The sequence below is a fragment of the Paramisgurnus dabryanus genome, chromosome 22 (genome assembly GCF_030506205.2).
Source record: "Paramisgurnus dabryanus chromosome 22, PD_genome_1.1, whole genome shotgun sequence".
In the NCBI taxonomy this organism is placed as follows: domain Eukaryota; kingdom Metazoa; phylum Chordata; class Actinopteri; order Cypriniformes; family Cobitidae; genus Paramisgurnus; species Paramisgurnus dabryanus.
Genome location: NC_133358.1, coordinates 3506888 through 3524302, shown reverse-complemented (window position 1 = coordinate 3524302; position 17415 = coordinate 3506888). Strand labels below are relative to the sequence as shown.

The 17415-nt window shown below is 35.8% G+C and overlaps 1 protein-coding gene across 1 annotated transcript in view; it reads right to left on the bottom strand.

The window, feature by feature from the left end:
• The window catches only part of gnal (guanine nucleotide binding protein (G protein), alpha activating activity polypeptide, olfactory type), a 226839-nt gene that overhangs the window by 23214 nt on the left and 186210 nt on the right, over positions 1-17415 (bottom strand). Inside the window, exons 6-9 of the mRNA XM_065287999.2 lie at positions 12776-12830; positions 12551-12624; positions 1431-1489; positions 1181-1301 (exon numbers count right to left, since the gene is read on the bottom strand). Of these exons, the coding sequence (XP_065144071.1) occupies positions 1181-1301; positions 1431-1489; positions 12551-12624; positions 12776-12830 (309 nt within the window). The remainder of the gene's footprint in view (positions 1-1180; positions 1302-1430; positions 1490-12550; positions 12625-12775; positions 12831-17415) is intronic.

The window sequence follows — 17415 nt, the reverse complement described above, 5'->3', positions numbered from 1 at the left end:
TTTTTATATTAATAAATAATAACAGCCTTTCTAAGAACACAAATTTAAAATTTTAAGAATATTTAAACATTGCAATGGGAATGTAAGAAAAAAACGCTCTAATTAATAAAACATTAATAAATATTATAAAAGGGATTACGGATGCACCGAAAAGAACATTCTTGGCCGAAGCCAAATAAAATGAAAAACTCAGCTGAAGGCCGAATAACTGAATTTTATTTTATTTTTAATTTTGCCGATTTTCACACCATTGCACAAGTTACATTCAGAATGTCCTTTACTATATTTATTTTACATTATTTAACAATGTTTTTTTACATTCCAGCACTCTTTATAGGGCCTTTTTACACCTATTCAGTACACCTCTGATCAGATAGCTATAGATAGACTTGTTTAAACTGTTCCACATACATTAATCCGATCTTCTATTCCCATGCAAATATCCTATTAATTTCTCTGCCTTAAGAAACTTACAACGTTACTTATGCAGCACTGTATTTTGAGCAGCGGACGCGCGCCTGCCTATGTGACAGAACAAGCGGTCTAAAGAAAAGCTAATTGTTAATAAACATTTTATTTATCTTTTAATATAAACATGTTTTTCCTTGTAGGACACTTTACTGTTGGTATAATATTAGGTGTCTAAACAAATAAGTTTTTGTAATGTTTTTTAAACAAGGTAGTATTTTATTATAGAGGTGTTCTTTACAGTTTACTATTTCTATAGTTTAAAATATGAATTATTACAAATATTAAAAGAATACAAAAAGTACACTATATTTTTTTATTTCTGTTTAAGGTACAGTAAATTAAACCTTTTTTTTCATTTGTAAATGTCTCTTTGTATTTCTTTATTTGTGTCTTTTTGAACATTTTCATTGTACCAAAATGAAATTTTGCATTGCTTTAGCTGAGCGCTTTGGTTGCTATGATACTTCTGTTTTGTTTATCAGTTGTTCCGCCGGGCTTGGAAAAAGACTCTGAACGCCGGCTCTTAGGAAACAACTGAAAACATACGCAGGACGCAGGTGTAAACGCCTTTGTGTACAAGCCCCTTTAGAAGTCATTCTGCCCTCCTGTTAGACTTTCAAAACATACTGTACATAGTACAATTTTTAGGTATAGCATCTATCATATGGGACTGGCAACAAGATTTAGTCAAACTGCAGGACTGTAAAACCTGTTAGTCCAGATGCTGCGGAACAGGTCAAGTGACTCGCGCAGCCGGTTGGTGCTGTTGTCTTCCCTTATAACCATGTTGTAACTGCTACTTGCTGCGACAAAGATGATGGCTGTCACATCTGCAATTGTAGATAGATACAGTATGTTTTTACCAAACAGAAAAATAGATATATCAACAGTCATTCAGACTTTTAAATGTATTGATTTATTGATTGTACAAATCACTAAGCCTGAAAAAAAAGACTTACCATTAAAACACTGGATCCATTTTCTTCGCTCATCTCTCTGACCGCCCACATCAAACATACTAACAGACAGAGGCAGAACAATGAGTTCAACTAAAAATATGTATTCTTTTAAATTGACTCAGTAAATCAAATATTTAGATGTTCCTGTACATTGGTTTCAAAACCATCTTTTGATGGAAGCATGATATTTTTTATACATTTCTAAAAGCAATAAGATCCTGGTGCAATACTGTGAAAATAATTACTCTGATTTGAATCAGGGGTCCTATTATGCATTTTCACTTTTCAACTTTATTTACTGTTGCTGTTCACAACAAAGGGAGCTCTTTGAAGGGTGTAGGGGATTTGTGGTCTCATGTGCGATTGGATCTGACTTGGTATGTTACACCTTGACAACATGCACATGGAATGCGGGATTCAGTTGGTCTATAAAAATATAATTTTTAATATTTCTTGTCAGATGTTTTTTTTGTCTTATTTCATACAGATTTTTTTGCTCTGCTTGCAGTTTACAGTAGATACAGCATGTTAATAAACACAGCAATTACTATTAAACACTTTCATACAATCTAAACTAGCCTTTACTAGATCATATCGACAAACATTGGGAATTACATTAAAACCTGGTGCGACACTATAAAACTACAACTCCCACAGTGCGTCGTTTATTATTTCACATGGCTTTTATGAAAACTAAAAAAAAACAAATATATTTAACTTGCAAAAGTGGCCAGGTCTTACCCACCACCAAGTTTACATATAGGTTATTTACCATAGAAAGCTCGAGCAATGATGGATTTGCGAACGCACAGGATGCAGTATGTACGTGCACAATTCGGGCATGGGGATGATATGTGATAGTATTGAAGATATTAAAAGGGTTCGCACACTCTCTGGGCAAGAGCGAAGAGAAATGTATAAAGAGCCCAGGGCATATCTGAGAGTGTGCATCCAGACATTTGTTAGTAAATTAGCGCCTTAAATAAAGTCTTAAATCACTTTTAACAGAAACCATGATCAAGCTTATAAAATACAACCTGCATAAACAAGCTGACAATAAAATGTACTGTCTTGACTGAGCAGTGTTCACTGCTGTATATTTGTAGCAATAGCCAACAATACATTGTGTGGGACAAAAGTATAAATTTGTGCAAAAAAATATCATTAGGATATTAAGTGTCACATTCTTCCTGATCCTATTTTTCAAACTTTAGTTAGTGTGTAATGTTGCTGTTACAGCATAAATAATACCTGCAAAATAATACAGCTCAAAGTTCACTGCCAGGCGATATATTTTATTTAACAGAATTCCGTAATTTTGTAATTTAAAGCCTACAGCGAATGGCCAGTTTGGACTACAGCCCTCTACTTCCCAGTTGAATGATGTCAATAAAAGAGTTTTTGACTAAACTCAGCCCACAGGAATACGTCAGTCGCCAGCTCAAACGGCTCTGCTAAGCTTAGCTGCTGTCGAATCACAACACACTAAACAAACTACACAATTAGAACTTGTTACATATTTATAAAGGAGGGACTTCATAGAATGAGGAAGACATCAGCCCATTTTTAGGACAGTGAAAACAACTGTATTCAGATAAGTAAATTCTGTGAAACATGAACACATGTTATATTGCACACTAAAAAAACAATCAAAGCTTTTAAAACACAGGAAGAACGGGACCTTTAAGATCATGTTTCATGAATAAATTTGTAAATATATCATAGATATCAAAAATGTATTTATTAATAGTAAAATGTGTTGCTAAGGACTTCATTAGGACAACTTGAAAGGCAATTTTCTCAGTATATAGATTTTTTTGTACCCTTAGATTCCAGATTTAGCCAAATATTATCATATCCTAACAAACCATACATCAATGAAAAGCTTATTTATGCAGCATTCTTTTGTTAATTCTGTTTATTATCACGTAAAAAATAACCCTACAAATCACTGTTATAAATTTGATGTATAATTGTTCACAACGTTGCTGTGTGATCTAAGCCCGGAGCACCATCGAGTTTATCGTCTTAATCCTCTTTTCTTACTATATTGTTCCTATCTATATAATATAACTTATTAGTTTATCTTAGGAATACTTTACCTTGACAAATATTGAATAATATTACTAAGCAAATTGATTTATTACTAGTAACACCCAGTGTTAGCGTTTAGCCTGCTAGCATCTCCAAACGGTGCTGTCTAAAGTTAACATTTGCTTACCGTCGGTTACTGTACATCTGCCTTCCTTGTCGATCTAATGGCGAATTTATTTGATGTATACTTTTCAGAACTGTCCTCGCCAGAGCGAGATGTTGTGAAGGAGCTGCTGCCCGGCTTTCGTAGATCCAACATGTGGTACAGCTCACAGTTTACCCTGGCTCCAGACCCCCTCAAGTGACCGAGGCATGCAGCGAGCAAGTCCCCCACGCGATGCAGGGAGCGAGTCCCCAACCCGATGCAGCTTCACGGACTGCGTTCGGGTGAACGGAGAAGCCATCGACCAGCATGAAAGCGGTAAGACTTTGCTTGTTATTGTAACCTGCATTTCATGCCACATGTATAATTTAGCCTTCCCCGCCAGCAAAGAGGGTTTTACGTGCACTAAGTGTAAAGAAGTAGTAAGGCTGATGGAGAAGGTTGCAGAACTAGAAGCGCGCATCCGAACGCTAGTTGAGGATTGTAAGTCCGCTACTTTTAATGTTACAAACACTGTTTCGGATGCGCCTAGTGCTACTGGTAATACACATGTCTCGATTCCAACATCAGAGTCAAGGAGGTTGACTAACTGGGTGACTGTCAGCTCTGGAATGATTTACCAAATAATGTTTGAGAATCAGTCACAGTCTGTCACTTTAAGTCTAAACTTGAAGAGTTTCATTCTTCTTTAACAAAGCATTCACATAAAATGTCAAGTAAATGTACCTATCCCGCAAAAGCTAGTTTGTCCAGAACAAAGCATTCACATAACTCAGCTGGGTAATACTTATGCTGCAATAGGTAGCCTGTCTGGAACCAAGCAGATTTTAAACCACAATACCGTATGACACTTGCATAACATGTGAACGGCTCCTACGCTAATAGAATTCTGTTTTTCTCTCCCGGTCTCGTCCTCGATCCAGAGGACAATGAGACAAACAGACCCAGTTCCTACTGCTGTGAAGGTCATCACATCACTGATCTACTGGCTGTCCTTCAACGTGATGCCCAGCCGATATGCGACCAACGACCACCGGCTGAACAAGTTTAATCTGCTTACCCGTTTCCTATCCCTATCATGTTTATATATATAAATAAATATTAATTTCTCTCAAGGGTTTTTGTCCTTCTAGGAGTTTTATCACAGGGTTTTTCTCCTAGGGGTTTTTTCATCCCCGGAAAGTCAGCCAACATTGGCTTAACTTAGCACTTTACTGTATACATTACATTATTACTACGCTTGCTTGTACGGTATATTCTTAGCCGCTCTATTCTTCTTCTTATATTATCTATAGATTATTCTGTTTTTTCCCCTACATCTATTCATGTAAAGCTGCTTTGAAACATTTAACATTTGTGAAAAGCACTATATGAATAAAATTGAATTGAATATGAATGTCTCTGCTCGTTTACTTCAATGGCGCGGTGGTGGTGGTGGGGGGCTGACTATCTCAGCTCATTATACAGATAATGAGGTAACAGGAGAAAGACGGTACCTCTCCTCCTTCTCATACAGTTAACACCGAATGAGAATATTTGTTTTCGATTTCACTTACATAATTTACAAGTAGACATTTCAAGCATTACTGTACGTAGACATTTATCTTTTGTTTGTATGACAAGTATTCGTTAAGTTACAGTTATTTTTTCTGACTTGTTTCTGAAAGGACTCATGTTCATTTTCTTAATTTTGCAACAAGAACAACATTTTGTTTTTATTGGCAGTGGACAGAAAAAAAACTAGACACTTTAGCATTTTAAATGTATAAATCATATCTGTAGGTCCAAAATCAGCAGAGTATTCTAAATCTCTTCGTGGAGTGATTGAAAAATAAAGAGCTTGCGGCACCCGCACTGTGGTCGACCCCAGAGAGTTAACGCCTCTCTATTCAGGGGAAGTCTCAGAGCGATGAATGTCTAAAAAAGTAACTTTTATAACTCTTCAGATAGGGAGGAGTTTGCATACTGGCGCTTTCTTGATGCCGGACTGTGACTGGCTGTTGATGTCAGAAGGAGCCCACAGAATGTGGCCCATTTTTCTTCACTGTGAGGAAGTAATTTGCATAGCATAAGGTACAGACTTATAACTTTGGTATTTTGGAAGTGGTTTGGTAAATGGAATATGCATAGGTGAAATTCTAAAGACATTGGCATTGTCCTGAATGTTAAAAGTATAAACATGGCAGCAAAATGTTACAATATCATGCATGCATTCATTCATATGTTAATAACTGTGATTATATGAAGTTTTATAACACAGAGATGTAATTCAAAATGCTATTGTCTTTAAACGAGTATGAAGTCAATAGGTGATGATTTTATGTCCATTTTGTTGGTGGGAGAATGTAAAGATTTGTTCTTTAGTAAGCCAATTTCTTTGCCAAGCCATGCTGTTTCCTTAAGGATTTTTTACGATCACCCTAACTTCGGATGATGGTGAAGGGGGTTTGAAAGGATGATAAGAAGAAATGGTGTGGACCAATCAAAACATCCTCTTCTTCTCAGCTTTGACACTGAGGTCAGCCATAAAAGAGTTGTCAGAGCAGCTTTATCTGATTGAAATGGACACTTGTTTATGATAACCGAAAATCCAGTCCCAATGTAGGGCACCCTCCTCAAAGGCAGTTGGGGGGCTAAAACGCTTGTTATCTGCTGTCCCTACACAATGCACCACATTGCAATATTAAATAACACATTAGTTAAAATCATGACAATGTAACTTTAGTTATCGAGTTTAACGGTCTCCTCGAAACCTTACATTCTCGAGGGCTGGTCAAGATGATTTTAACGGTTCTTTCCTGGATTTTAGGTGGTGTTTACATTAGAGCATTTTGCATTTTAAAACATTTTAAAAAGGCTTTTAAAATTGGAAACAATCTCCTCTAAGGGCATTTCAAAAACAATCTTCCCCCACAATACAGAACCATAAACACATGAAACATGACCATTCACGCACCTTGGGTATGCACATAAGTGTAAAATAACTTATTAATCTAATAAAAGCTTACATCTTACGCATGTATGCAGCCTAGGGGTGTGCGATATTGGCAAAAAAATTAAATATGGATAATACCTATGATTTTGCCAATAATGATAACAGATAATATTTTGTATCCTTCAAAATGTGTTTGTCAGTCTTATATTGCTCCAAGTAATTTTTTTCCAAAAGAAGAACAGATATGTGATTAATCAAGAGTTAACTCATGACAAACATGTGATTAATCTAGATTAAATGTTTTAATCAATTGACAGACCTTTTTTTTATAATAGATCAAGGGTGGGGAACCCTGGTCCTGGAGGGCCACTATCCTGCAGAGTTTAGTTCCAACCCTAATTAAACACACCTAAAAAAACGAATCCAAGTCTTCAGGATTACTTGGAAATGAAATTCAGGTGTCTTTGGTTAGGGTTGGAACTAAACTCTGCAAGACAGTGGCCCTCCAGGACCCAGGGTTCCCCACTCCTGTAATAGATAATGCGACTATCTTTTAAAAAAGCGTCAAGAATCAAATCTTAGTGATTTTTTAGGTGTAGGGCACACTTTTACAGACCCTGACGTGAAAGAACGTATTGTTCATCCCCATCCCAAAGCACTCACAGCCGGCTTAGTCCTCACGCAACAGACCCTCTGCTTTTAAACAAACAAACAATAACAAACAAGCATTTCATCCTATCTTCTTTTTTATCACCTCTTAAATATGGTTAGGTTTCTTTAAAAACACAACATTTTGAACAAAAACGATTTTGTAAAGAACTTTTCTTTATGCCATTCCAGCATCTACTGCTATATTCATGGCGAGAACTGGTTAATTCATACACAAGTTTATTCAGACAAGTTAATCCAGACACAGGTTGGGAGAGGAACAATTTGGCATCTCCAATTTGCCTAACTTGCATGTTTTTGGCCTGTGGAAGGAAGAGATCAGATTCAGAGCAATAATCAAAACATACAAAGTATTACTTGCTTTTGAAACCATTAGTGCAGGGGTCACCAACCCTGTTCCTGGAGATCAACTTTCCTGCAGAGCCTCCAACCCCAATCAAACACACCTAAACCTGCTAATCAAGCTTTTCATGGCTACCTAAAAAAAGGCAGGTGTGCCGAAGCAGGGTTGGATCTAAAGTATGCAGGAAATTAGATCTCCAGGAACAAGGTTGGTGACCATTGCTTTAGTGTTCTATAAGTTGGGAAAGAGCGCCACTTAGTGGATAATAGGGGAAATATGGATTGCTGTAAAAACTCATCATTGGCAGGGAAACATTTTTTATTATGTGAATGCTTTATTAACTCTTTCCCCGCCATTAAGCAAGGAAAGTGTTAAAGCATTCACATAATTTGTCTAGTAAATATACTTATGTCGCAATAGTTAGCTTGTCCCGAACAAAGCACACATTTATACATTATACTATATGACATTTGCATTATGTGTGAGCAGCCCCTACGCTAATAGAATTTTGTTTCTCTTTCCTTGAACCCGAGGACACAGACTAACCGACCCATCTCCACTTTCATAAAACTCATCACACCACTGATCTATTTGTCCTCCCTTTATCGTGATGCCAAGTCTGCCCAGCCACAACCAACTGCTTCATTTAAATTTTATGTAAATGTTAAAAAAAATAATTGCCATCAGGGCCGGATTATCCAATGGACATTATGGGCACGTGCCCAGGGGCCCACGCGCAGTTCGGGCCCAAGATATGGTAGAAAATAAAATTTAAAATCTAATGTTAATTATTTAGATTAACTATTTAAGCGCAAATAACCCTGCGCTGAATCGAGAGGACTGTGGGTGGCAGTAGTCTTCATAGTTTAAGCTCAGAATGAGTGAGAAAAGCAGCAGTGCACAGTTGATTTATCAGAGTCCATTACTTTTCTGTCCTGTAAATGACGCGAATCAGTGCTGCTCTGACAGCCTGGTAAAGTAATCATTTGTATAAGAAATACATTGTGTATGTGTCGAACGGAGCCGTCCGCGCTTGTCCGTGGTTTGGAAGCTGCACGGAAATGCACGCATGCGCAAGATAAAGACAGACGCGGAAAGTTTGTCGTATTTGCCCTTCCTCCTCTGCATCTGTGCACGTGCAACACACATCGCCAACAGACAGACAGGTAGGCAGGAGCTCTTCACACAGGTCGTATTTCAGCTGTGTTTTTCTTGACTTGTGGGGAGGTCAGTGGAGATCAAATGACTTAACTACCACTACCTCAGTTTTACAGCTAATTATCCAAAAGACAATTTTTGTCTCGCTAACATGACTCATAATACGTTTTCTTAAGTGTTTAGATAAGCCAATATTAACAGATTTTAGTTTAAAGTTCAATACTTTTTGTAACAGTTCCAGTTGCTTTATTTTTTTTATTTATATGTTCTTGTGATAAACACTTTGTGTGAACTGATTATTTTGTATTTTGTAGAGTATGAAACAGTTGGGTGTGAAGGAATTAAAATAAACTGGTAAGGAAGTTGTGTCAATATATGTAATCTTTTGTTAAAAAAAGAATTAGGCCTAAGAGAAGTGCCTTTTTTCACTTGAGCATTTGCCCCCTATACAGGTCTCTGTGCAGGTCCCTGCTTGCAACAAAAATATCTACATGTTTTGATATTGTCCTACAGGTAGTGATCACCAGCTGTAATGTGTCAGTGTAAATCCTGTAAATCCTGTATATATATATAAACACAATTTGATTTTGTGCGTGGGGGGGCCTGCAAGACATTGTGCCCAGGGGCCTCTGAATTCTTAATCCGGGCCTGATTGCCATAAAATTGTATTATAAAGTATTTAATATATAGTACATCTTCCTTAGGATCAGCTAAGTTTAGATCTCCCTCAAGGGTTTTTTTTCTCCCAAGGACTAGCCGCTGTACTTTTATTATTGTAAAGCTGCTTTGGAACAATTAAACAATTAAAAAAAGGCTATATAAATAAAATTGAATTGAATATTAGTTACACAGTAACTAATGCAGAAGAAATTGTTAGCACTCCATTAAATGTAGTCACTTCTGATAACTAATAAGGAAGAGTGGTTAACTAATCCGGAAATAATAGCATACTTAACTCTTTCACCGCCATTGACGAGATATCTCGTCAGTTAAGAGAAAACGCTTCCCCGCCAATGACAAGATTTTCCGTCTTTCCGCAATACCGCAATCATCCAAAATCCGCAACTTTTTAAACCTGGAAGTATTGCCCTATGGCAAGCGGCTGCATGTCCATGTCTGTTTTAAAGATCGCTCTGAATGGGATCTCTATGAAAAGTCCGTCACAAAAATGGAATTATCTCTGCTTTTTGCCCAAAATGTGGTGTTTTGGCAGAAACCTACCCATATTCAAAAGCTGATTACAAAAGAACCATTGAAGGTAGGATGAAACAGTTTTTTTTTGTTTGAAAGCAGAGGGTCTGTTCTTTCATTTGGTATATTGTATGTTTATATATTTAAAGAAAAACATTTTCTGGAAGGCATTAAACTTTGGTGAAAATCATGAAAAACGCTGGCGCTGGTTGGCAACTTTTTTTTAAAAACGCTGGCGGTGAAAGAGTTAAGGGAGCTACGGCATAGCCTTGACGCCACAGGCTACGTGTCAGTTTTTATTCAGACTTTTGCGTTGTTTTTCGCATCAACGTGAACTTACACATGTGGATCCCTGCTAGGCAATGTCCACACCAGGAATGTCATAGTGTTTACTGTATACCGTATCAAGGCTAAGGCAAAGAAAAAACATCTTGTTGCTAGAGAAGCATCAGCAATAATGGAGGTAAATAGACAGCAACTTTTGTTGCAACTTGACTTAAATATAATTCCTCAACTGGGTCCATCTTTGTTTTTACCATCGGAAGCGAAAATGCATATGAGTTTAGATAGACGTCTTTTTCTAAAGCGAATGGTTATATAAGATGATTAAACATCTTAATTTAACTAAGGCTTAGCCCTGGCTTTAGCTAAGCCTTGTCTGTGAAACTATGCCTTAGGTCTTGTGGTTTACTCTAGGGTGATGGGTAACAAATGATTTAATATTTATTGAAAGTAACCAAATTTGTTAAAAGTGTATTATTAATAGCAAACAGGATCATATATAGCCTGTGTATAGGCATAATTAATTTAAGTGACTTTTAATAAGTAGTTAATACATAAGTTTGAAATAAGTATTAGTTAATAAATAGTTCTCCAGGAGGTACACAGCATTCAGTAATTAATAATGACTATTAAATAAGTAACTATTTGTTACTAACCTCAAAGATAAGTATGTTATTACTTACTGATTAATTAACCACTCTTCATTTTTAATTATCTGTAGTGACTACAGTGTTAATGCAACACTAACCATTTGTTCTGCATTTGCTGTGTAACTACCTATTATGTGTGAAACAGTATTCTTAAGTGTTACTAAGAAATGTACTTTCGTGTCTCCAAAACACTCGTTATTCAGTATCTTAAAGGGGTTATATTACAAGATTTTTTTAAGATGCAAAATTTATTTTAGCATGTTAAAATTGTCACTTTGTTTTTTTTGTGTGTGTCCTTTAAAATGTAAATGAGCTAATGAAATGCAAACACTGATCGCAATGATGGTGGTTTGTTGAAATTGAAACTCTAATGTTTCTCTTTCTCTCTGCAATAAATGACAGTACCATGGTTGGATAGTGCAGATTTAGGGGCGGTATTATTGTAATAAGACTTGTTACCTACGTCACAAAACAGGTGAAATTTGAATGACCTAATTTCACACATGCTTGCAGAGAATGGTTTAAGCCAAACAAAGTTACTGGGGTGTTCTTTTTTACGTTTTCTAGGTTGATAGAAGCACAGTGGACCCAATTATAGCACTCTAACATGGAAAATGTCACGTTATGACCCCTTTAACAAAACACATCCGAACCCTTCTGCTTTAAAAGCTATTCTGTGTAATGCACAAATAGTGTGTGCAAGTGTGGTTGTAATTTTGAATGGTTACATGTGACATTGTAACTAAAATGTAAAGGCAATTACAAAATAAAAACATACCTCTGAAACATCCTATCCAAGTCATGCTTATGTAACCTGATCCTACTGTAACCCAAAGTCGCTTCCAGCAGCAAACTGACGAACGGCCAAGTCAGGTACTCTAACAAAGTAAGGCTTAACAAAAAAGATGGACCTGCGCAGGACTCTTACCTGTGAATTTTCATGAATATTGCTACCCATGTTTGGGCTGATGCTATTGTTTATATCTGAGAAGCTGCAGCACACTCTTCAATATGGTAAGTGCTGAGACAATACTGCCCTACAAAGGCTAAGTGCAGTAACTACCCAAACACTGAAACTGAGAAAAATGCCCTTAAAGTTTTTTAAACCAGCCAGTCAAACATGTTACTGCAATTTTGGCACACATGTTTCTCTGAAGTGGGACAAAATTGAAACAGGAGACTTTGTCACAAGACACAACAGATCTCACAAAGCCCAATTTAACCCTTAACTCAATTTTGACCAAATGCGTATTTACTGCGCTTTGGCTTTGTAGGGCAGAATACTTGCTCTAAGTAAGTGACCAATCAATACAGACTGGGCCAGCTTGATCAATCAGTGCATTTCAGAAGGAGGGGTTTCATAGAGTTCAGAAGTAACAAAGCGTTTGAGACTGACCAAAAAGAGATACATAAAAAAAGAAATAAAAAAATCAGCCACGAAAACCTATTTTAAGAGAAATCAAAATAGGTTTTAAAAACAACATCAAGACTTCGAAAAAGAGCATGATAGGACCCCATTAACAACACTCGTAGTTATGTTTATTGTGCTGTGTTTATATAGATGTTATATTTTAAAATCATAAAAAATGTGTTTCAATTCAAAGTTCAAGTGTAGTTTAGTTTCAGACATCTGAGAACCACTGTACAATAAATTGACGTAAAAGCTTAATGTAAAATGTAATTGCTTTGACTTACTGAAAGTTGACTTTGTCCACTTGAAAACGAGTTTCGAAAATCCCTGAGGTCAAAACACGACACCTCAGCAAGTCCTGCAATAATGTAAAAAACCTTCAACATGAAGCTTAAAAATATACACAGGCTTTCAATAAAATAAAAAGATAACAAGCCCTACATATAATATAATGACACTAAACACAGAACTCACATGGGAAAATAAATGCAGTGTCACAGCGACCTCACCTGATCTGTTGGTGTGTAGTCATTCTGTCGGACAGACTCAATTCTGTCCAGAAAGCTAAGAAAGTGAAAGACACATAAACATCACAAACTAGATAATGAAGTATAATAATCAGTATGCAATTTAAGTCAGAAAGCCGGTGGGTATTTTCCAACCCTGTTCCTGGAGGCACACCAACACTTATATTTTGGAGGTTTTCTGGATGTAACATATTTCAAGGCTTGAAGTACTCTTCTAAGGAGCAGATTATTTGAATCATTAAGGGTACAATAAAAAATGTGTACTTTGTTGGTTTACATCCAGGAACATGTTTGGGAAACACAATTAGCAGCGATTCTCAAGATATCTGCAACCACAAAATATAGATATTAAGTGTTCATAAGCATTATGAAGCATCTGACTTATTTTTGGCATTAAACTTTTCTAAAGGTTCTTTTCTTGTTTGTCTAATTTTTACATTTCAAAGTTGTCCTCCAGGTGGTGATATAGTATAACTTACATGAGCCCTGCCCTCTTTGCACGTTAAACTGTTACAGTAACAACATTTGCATATCTTTTGAAAATGTAAAGGTTATGTATTGACCACTGCAGACACTTGGGTATCATACATGTTACCAAAAACGTAGCAATGGGTAGACTGTTTTTCTGTAGTTCTGTTTGATGTATAATACAGTATTTTTGAAATATTTACCATACAGCTCTATTAATGCTCAAAGAATACATTTTACTCATATTTAAAAGAATGAATTCAGTGTCGTGTAGTCAACGTGGTTCACTACAACAGCACAACACAGTTAAGCTGACCTTTAATAAAAGAGTGACCCTTTCTGCTAAAGGGAAGTGTAAATCAATATTTCCACCTTTTGAATGGTAGCTTCAAATGAAACATCCTGCATACACTCTGAACTGTGCAATTCACTATTATGCACAAAGGACACATATGACACACATTACTTACATTAGTTGGTGGTTGGTCATGTATGTAAATTGGGATTCATTCTAAGATTAAAGTTTGAAAGACTTCCATCAACTTCCATTTTTGGAATCCAAAATGTAAGCAATAGGTTATAAACATAAGTAAAAATTTGCATACTTAATCACATTTGGTCTTTGCTTTACATGCAATTCCATTCTGAATTGTTACATTGTTTTTTGCATCGATGTGCATCTACAGTATTCATTGCTTTCATCCCCTACACACTAACATGCTGATTCTGAAACCTAAACCTAGAACCCAAACTTACCAAAAACGTTCAAACTATTTTACTGCCTCACAAGCACTGCAATTTGTTTACGGAATTGTACGTCTAATTTCACTCTGTTTTTAGCTACTGTCTACTGTACATTAAATAGCACCATCATGAGCCTAAAGCCAAACACAGATCTTCATCAGTTATACAGTGGGCTCTAGTAAAGAACTCATTACTATACACGCACATCAGCCAGACAGACAGCTTATGTGTCTGTCTTATTCTCATGTCTTTGTCTTGCTCTCACTCTTTTTTGTGGGAGGCCACAGTTTATGTGAGAAGAAACAAGACAATTTCACATCCTGACAGCTCTTCTAAACACACGCACATGGCTGGGAAAACTAAAAATAGCCATAAGACTGGTCTGTCTAACAGCAGGCCATGACTGATACACTGTAAAAAAAAAAAAAAATGCAGCATGAGGTTAAAACAACAACCTACTATTTTAAGTTTTGGCTTGTGAAAAGTTGAATTAACTTATAAAATCAAGATGAAAAGATAAAGTAACATTAACATATATGTTGATTTGACAAAATGCGGCATATTTTTTTAGGCAAGGCAAGGCAAGTTTATTTGTATAGCACATTTCATACACAGAGGTCATTCAAAGTGCTTTACACAGAAATGAGAAAACAATATATAAAAAAGAAAATGTAAAAATAAGAGATACACGATAAAAACCACAATAAAAACAAAGATATTTGAGAATTTAAAATAACAATTAAAGAAGATAAATGTGATTTTAATAAAAACAGTTTAAAATGTTAAAAAGAATAAAACAGGAGTAAAAGTGACTTGAGTTAAAGATAATTCACTTCAAAATGAAAAACCCTGCCACCATCCACCCATACCCACGCTGCTCCAAACCTGCACACATCCCCCCCCCCCTCCGACGAACCCAAAAGAAGATACCCCGAGAAATGATGGCAAACACACAGCAGCAATCAATCATAGACCTCCATAGTAGGAAAAAATATTTTGTAAGTATTTGGATAAATGACTAAGAAAATATTTTGTTAAATGATGGTAAGAAGTTCCATCATATTTTTTTCATAAATATTTTTATTTTTATTTATTATAAAAGTGTTAAACAGTGTTAAACACACATTCTAATAAAGTACCTGACTGAGATGTGCACTAGCACCTCAAATCATCTTGCATTTAAAGCAATACTTCAGCCAAATATAAAAAATAACCCATTATGTACTCACCCTCAAGCAATTCAAGATACATATGTCCGTTATCTTTTAGACAAACACATCTGGAATTATTTTAGGAAATGTTGTTGCTTTTCCAAGCTTATAATGGGAGAAAACATGGATCAGGGAACAACTTCTGACTAAGAAGTATACTGGGCGATGTAAAAAAAAAAAATTCCCTGTATCAGCAATTATCCATAATTCAGTGATTCTTGGGAATTTGGATAAAACAGGTTTACATTTTGAAAAATAAAAGTTTGTTAAATTGCGAAATCTGAAGGTATATCATTATAGACCAAGGTCTTGGCTTTTCAGCAATTTACTGGTGCAACCTCCCCTGTTCGTATTATTTTTTTTTTCATAAAATAGGCATTTTTCCAGTTGTTACTCATACAACATTTACTTTAAGCCTAAATAGAAAAAGTAATGATTTTTTATTTAATAAACATATTTTTGTATTAATAGAGACTATTAATTTAATAATTCAACAGCACTGAAGAAACATATTGTGAGCATATTCATTTAAAACAAATAAAACTACGTCTGACGGTGGTGACACTAATCTGACGGTGGTGACAGTGGCCTCATTATTCCAAAATGTATACCACTCAAGTCAATGGCTTCTTGCTAAACTTTATGTAAATATTTGGTCCAAAAAATAACAATCCTGAGCACTGTGATGAACAAATATTAAATCATAACTTCCTAAAATACATAAAACCTGACAGAAAAGACCGAAAACCTGACGGTGGTGACATCTGACGGTGGTGACAAAAACCTAATATAGATTAAAAAAAAATAGATGAGTTGTTCACATTAGCCATCTTGTTTCCCCTCTGTTGCTAGCTACTTCAGACTTCTTCTTAAAAATGATAAATTTATTTCATAATCTAATCTTTTTTTTTTTTACAAAGATGACGGTGTTGACATGTTATGGTTGTCACAGTAGCAGTGTCCAAAAATATGATAAAGTTTAAGAGAAAATAGGAAACATACAGGAGCTTGAGTGATCTTGAAGCATGCAGTAGAGCTGAAGGTTTGAAAATTGTGTGTGTGTGTGTGTGTGTGTGTGTGTGTGTGTGTACTGTGTACATGTAGTATAATAATACAAGTGCTCTTAAGTGAAAATGTTTATTTTGGCAGAGGTTAAAAATGGCTTAGGTTTGTATTTTTGTAAAGAAGCTTGTTGTGAACAAAGTGTATAGAAACCTACCAAAACCGTGACCCTAAAACCGTGATATGCGCCGAACCGTGAGTAATTTGAACAGTTACACCCCTAATGTGTATATATACACCCCTTCACTTCAATTAGTGGTCTCTTAGTTCAGGTGGCTGCAGTCACACAGTGTCTTCACAACATTTACACCTGGTATTAAGACGCGCTTTGGTCGACTGGATTTTAAGTGGACCAGAGAGACACATTCCTGTGTTTTTAATCCGTCTCTTTTGTCAATTTGCAAGTTGTTGAAAACGCAAGTGGGAGAAATAATGTGAGGGGGAGAACTGACACGTTTAAACTGACGCGCAGTTGTGCACATATTACAGTATATAAGATTACAGCCGCTTGTGTTGTTACTGAACATGCTCATTTCAGAGCAATTGGTTAAATAAATTTACACCCTCGCTAAATCATAGGCGGAGAGCAGATACTTTCGTTTTATAAAAGTATCAAGTCTGCCTCGAACACTGTGCGTTTGTGTTAATAAAACGTTGTGCACTACATTAAACATTAGCCTACATTAATATGTTGTCAGTCAAGCATTGTCCTTTTAACGGTACGTTGCTAATTAATTTGTGAGGTACATAACTTACTGTAAAGCTGATAAACAATGAATTCATGAGTTTCCCTTTTCATTATAAGTCCAATATAACGTTATTCTCTAAAACTGCAACAAAGTAAAATGTATTTGTTCTGATTGTATTTTATAATAAGTCAAGTTTACCGTTTTGTGCACTGATATCAGATTCACTTTGGATAATAAAGTTTATTGTTAAATTGGTAAACACATATTACTGTACATATCATTGTAAAAAAAAAAAATTATATATAGTAGGATTTTCTGTTAATGTACATAGTGTATTATATGTACTGTAGTATAATATACTGTAGTATAGGTGTACTGTACTATAATATACACAAAGAAAATCGGCCGATATATTGTTATCGGCCTTGTTTTACTCCCAAAAAAATGC